This window comes from Marmota flaviventris, chromosome 9 (assembly GCF_047511675.1).
Source record: "Marmota flaviventris isolate mMarFla1 chromosome 9, mMarFla1.hap1, whole genome shotgun sequence".
Classification (NCBI taxonomy): domain Eukaryota; kingdom Metazoa; phylum Chordata; class Mammalia; order Rodentia; family Sciuridae; genus Marmota; species Marmota flaviventris.
The window spans coordinates 2838272-2843317 of record NC_092506.1 but is presented as its reverse complement, the minus strand read 5'-3'; the positions used below and the strand labels follow the sequence as shown (position 1 = coordinate 2843317).

The window sequence follows — 5046 nt, the reverse complement described above, 5'->3', positions numbered from 1 at the left end:
GGCCCGGCCTCGGCCTGCCCCGAGTCCATCAGGAGCGACACACCCTACCTGGTCTGGACTGTGCAGAGAGCCGAGGGGCCTGGGCTGGGCTGGCAGGAAGCCCGGAGAGGCCCCCACCAGGCCTCACGCCCTGCCCCACGCTGGTCCCTGTCCAGTGGGGGTGAGGTTCCCTGAGAGTGCAGGGCTCGGGCGAGAGGAGCAGGGGCCCGCAGCAAGCAGGGCGGCTTCTCGCACTGGCCTCCTGGGGCCCCAGCGTCTCCCCAGCCTGGCTTTTTCACCTAGAGGGTAGAACACCCACTTCAGGTGTTCCCTGGCTAGTGGGTGGCGGCTGGGAATCGTGCCCAGCACACTGGTACCACCTGGCCTTTGGGGTCTCCTCAGGACTTCCAGCAGAGTCCTCCAAGCTGTCCTCTCCGTCCCATGGTCCCCTGCCACCTGTTCCCATGTGTGCCATGCCCCTGCTGGCACCTGCAGTGAAGTGGGTCTCCCCTCCCCTCTCCTCTGGGGTCCCAGCACCAGCCAGGCCCGTAGGTGCTCAAGCAATGCCAGGTGCCTGGGGGGCCCAGGGCCGAGGCTCCACTGGCTGGTTCTGGGAGGGGGAGGTGAGCTGGGGGGCTCTGTTGGGTCTGGGGGTTCCAGGCAGGGCACTGGGCACCTGTGGGCTTGCAGTGACTCTGCCTCTCGTCCCTTCCCCTACCTCCCACTTCCCAGAGACTCTTGCCCAGCCTGTCTGCTCGCAGCCCACGACCTGCACAGGACAGAGCAGGACAGTGACCAGGCTGCTGGGGGAGGGCCCAGGGAGAGTCCACAGCCTCCTGAGGTCTCCCCTAGCATGATCCTGTGTTACCCCCGCCCACCTGCGGCTGACCAGTCAGCCGGGATGCCTGCAGGGATGGGGAGCTCACTCCCTATTAATGGAGGGTCCTGCGGGGGAATCTCTACTCACTCACCCCTCTGGCCTGCTCACCCCACAGGTCACAGGCAGGACCAGATGCCTGGCCACGAGTCCTTATGCTGATGTTCTCCACAGGCCAGAATCCTGGGCGCCCCACTCTGGGTCCACACCCACCCCACCTGGCCATGCTCCTGGCCCTCTGTGCCTGCCCAGCTCCTTTAACTCCTCAAAGTGACCCTGAGGGCCCGATCCTGGACTGTGCTCTGGGAGGTTAAGGGGCTTGTCCAGGACACGCAGGGTGGGGCAGGGTGGGTCCAGGAACTTGGTTGTGTGCTCTGTTATCACTTCTGAACTTTGTAGTGTCCTGAACCAAGGGCCGGCCTTTCACTTTTGCCAGTCTTGCAGAGGAGGAAGCTGGGGAGGCTGTTCCCAGCCTCAGTGTGGGACTTCCGGGCAGCACCCCTGCCAGGACTGCCCCTGGTGGGGGCCCTGGAACAGCCTGGCACCCCCACCCCCACCCCTGGGAACCGGGAGCTGGCCTTGGCTTCCTGCTCCTATTAAGCCCTTTAAAGGAAGACGATAAATGACAGCCTGGCTGCCCGGCTGGGAGGCGATGACGCAGCCGCCCCCGTGGCCCCTGGCGGTCAGGCTGGTCCCGTGGGCATATCCCTGCTGGCCGCCACCCCCTATACCCCCCTGGCCTCTCTCCGGTCTGGGCTGCATCATCCCTGCCAGAGTCCTCTCCCAGCTGGGGACACACACGGGCCCACGGAGGAGGGTAAATGCCTTCCTCCTGCCGGTTGCTGAACCCTTCCCATGTGCTGCCTGAGCTAATAACGGTCACTGTCCCCATTTGACAGAAGGGAAACAGGCTCAGGGGGAAGTCCAAGCGCAGTCCCTGGGTGCCAAGATGGTCAATAAGGCCTGCTGGGGCAGGGCCATTTTTGGAGAGCGTCTGGGGTGACCCCGAAAGCGACCCCGAGAGGCGCCGCGACCCAGAGCTCTGGAACGGCAGGGCCAGATCTCGGGTCGCCTGGGCGAACGGGTCCCAGGCCTACTGTCCCCCTTCCCGGACTAGTCCAGGGCCCGCGGGCGCTTCCCGGCGGTGAGTCACCGCGGGCACGGCCGGCTGCAGCGCATTCCTCCGCGGGGCCGGCGCCCGGGTGGGGTGGAGATCGCGAGTCACCCTACCGGGCCGGGCAGCTGGGACGTCAGGAGCAGGAGAGGCTGGGGCAGGGACGCGGAGGCCAGCCCCGGAAGGCCGGCGGGGTGGGCCCAGGGCGTGGCCGGCGGGGGCGTGACGCGGGGCGGGGCCGGCCGCGGGGCGGGGCCTACATAAGCGCCGCGCCGGGCCGCGAGGCGCACAGCCGGCGCCGCCACCGCCCGAGCGCTCGCCCGACATGAAGACCCCCGGCGAGGTGCTGCGCGAGGGCGAGCTGGAGAAGCGCAGCGACAGCCTGTTCCAGCTGTGGAAGAAGAAGCGCGGCGTGCTCACCCCCGACCGCCTGCGCCTCTTCCCCGCCGGGCCCGGCGCGCGCCCCAAGGAGCTGCGCTTCCACTCCATCCTCAAGGTGGACTGCGTGGAGCGCACGGGCAAGTACGTCTACTTCACCATCGTCACCACCGACCGCAAGGAGATCGACTTCCGCTGCGCCGGCGAGAGCTGCTGGAACGCGGCCATCACTCTGGCGCTTATCGACTTCCAGAACCGCCGCGCCCTGGAGGACTTCCGCAGCCGCCAGGAGCGCGCCGCGCCCGCCGCGCAGCCCGAGCCCGGCTCGGCCCGTGCGCCCTGAGCCCGCGCCGCGGTGAGTGTCGCCCGCGCGTCCCGGGCGGCGTCGGGCCGGGGTCTCCGGGGAGCCCTCGGGGTGGGGGCCCTGACCTCAGCCGGAGACCCGCGCCCTTGGGAAAACTCCAACTTCCGATTCCGGAGGGAGGTTTTGCTACTTCGGGGACCTGGCACCGCACAACCACGGCGTCTCGGGTGCGCGGCAGGAGCCGTCCCTTGCCCCACTCGCGTCAGGATCTCGGGGACCCACAAGCTGCGCCCCGACTCGTTCTGGCACGCCTGCCTGACCCAGCCCTCTCCCCACAGAGCCACACCGGACCCGTCTGGCCGAACCGGCCGCATGGCCGTGTTGGGCAGGAGCCCAAGGGGTGCCCGGGACGGCGGGAGCTCGGGCGGGCGGTACACCCGCTGACCACGCGAGGACAAGGCGCCGCTTTCCTGCCCCATAGAGGAGGACGTTCCCGTGCGTGCGGAACCTCGCCCCGCTGCGCGGGCGCATTAACTTATTGGACTATCTATTTATTTTGATGTTATTTGTTGTCAAACGTTCTGTCTTTAATATTTTGTTTTTGCAACCAAGTGCCCATTCCAAATAAATGACATGACTTATTCTTTTTCTACCAGCCAGTCGTGGGCACGTTCCTGCTGGGAGGGTGGAGGGAAGGGCTGCAGTCCCGGCCCTGGCCAGCCAGAAGACAGGAAAGTAGCTTTGAATGAACATTGTCATTGCTGGGTGGGGTCCAAAGCCTCCCCAGAGGCCAGGAAATGCCTTGGGTGTGGCCCTGGCTACCCTCTACTCCTGGGTGTGGTGTGAGGATAAGACTGGTGGCTATGCCTGCTGTGGGAGTCCACTCACTGCCTGTCCCCAAAGCCAGTGCACCTCCCCCAGACCTGAGCTGCTGCTGTCCAGGGAGGGGCGGCTGTCCTCAACTGCCTCCTCTTGCCCACACACCACCTGTCCAGTGGCCAGCCAACAGGAAGGCCTTCTGGCTGCCTGCCCCAATGCACTCCTCTTGACCCCACCCTGGGCCCGACCATGATGGCTCTAGAGTCCAGCTGCCAGTCCTCCTGGCCAGTGCCTGAGACATGGGGCCAGCAGGTGGGGATCGTGTTCCCAGGCCATCTCTGAGGTGGGGCAGGCTGGCCCAGGACTGACTTGGGTGGGAGCCCTGAGAGCCCACTCCCAGGGATACCTGTTGGGCTGTAACTCCTCCCTCTGCACCTGGCTGTGTCCCCTATGAAATAGACGCAGAGAATTGGTGCCACCTGGCCCCTGGCCGGCAGGGCACAGGAAGTGGGTCACCTCCCCGTAAGATCGAGGGGTAGAGGAAGAGGGAAGAGACGCCAGCTGTTCCCAGGCTGGGGGGCTGCCTGGTGAAGGGCAGGGTGAGGGAGTGGAGGACCAGAACTGAGCCCTAATGCCTGCCGCTGACCCTCCATGTGGGGAGGGTCTCAGGCTTCTCAGGGGACCAGAACTAGGGAGGGGCTGTCCGTTTGCTGAGTGGCCTGCAAGAGTCTTGGGTGCTGGCTCCAGAGAGGAAATTATTATTCCTTGTGAGGAATTTTCTCCTGAGTATGTCTTTGGGAGGAGTTCCAAAGGGCTAACAAGAGCACAGGGACCTCACAATGACTGTGTCCCAGCCCCCCAAGATGTCTCCCACACAGCCTCACCTGGAGGAGTGACCAAGCTCAGGAGGTGAGCCCTGTGCGGGGCAGGGTTCAGGCAGGCACGGGGTCCAGCTGGGAGTGGGTGATCTGAGGTGATCTCCCTGAGGGCGCTCCCAGTGTGGGGACTTTGGAATTCTGAGGTTCGGGTTTTCAGGTTTTAATGGCTTTTTTTTTTCAAAAGCCTGTGGGACAGTGGGCCTGTATGGTCTCAGTAGCATCTCAGTCTCCTGTCCTGGTGGTGGTCTTCAAATTGGTCAACTGGTCTCCACAGCAGCGCTGGCCTCCCCACACCAATGTCTGTTATCCCAGGAGGTGTGGGGCAGGTGGTGAGAGTGGGGGTGCTGTTCCCTTGGTCTCTCCCTCCTGGCCTAGGGCAAGTGGCCAGGAACGCCCCCCAGTGGGGGTCTTGGGGAGATGGGCTAGCCCAGCGTCTGTGGTGCAGTTCCGGAGCTGGGGGAATTGGGAGACCACTGGGGGCTCCCTAACACATATCCTTTCCAAGACTTGTTTCCTTGATCTTTTCTTTTGTTTTTTTTAATTTTTTTGCCTACTGTATGTACTCAAATACCCCCAAGTACCCCTGTTCTACAGGTTGCATGTAGTTACTTCTGTCCAAGTGCACTGCTCCGGAAAATTAGGTGTGTGGGTTTTTTGTTTTTTTGGTACAACGGATGGAACCTGTGGGTGCTTTAAC

General features: G+C 64.1%; 1 protein-coding gene across 1 annotated transcript; it reads left to right on the top strand.

Moving 5' to 3' along the window:
- The first annotated feature begins 2266 nt into the window (after positions 1-2266).
- Phlda2 (pleckstrin homology like domain family A member 2) lies at positions 2267-3307 on the top strand. The gene is made up of 2 exons (XM_027944447.1): positions 2267-2703; positions 2991-3307. The coding sequence occupies exon 1, from the start codon at positions 2296-2298 to the stop codon at positions 2689-2691; it is 396 nt and encodes a 131-aa protein (XP_027800248.1). The 5' UTR covers positions 2267-2295; the 3' UTR covers positions 2692-2703; positions 2991-3307.
- The last annotated feature ends 1739 nt before the right edge of the window (positions 3308-5046 follow it).

Bases quoted from the DNA above. Each gene is read 5' to 3' on its own strand.
- Phlda2 (XM_027944447.1), top strand. From the start codon at position 2,296: ATGAAGACCCCCGGCGAGGTGCTGCGCGAGGGCGAGCTGGAGAAGCGC.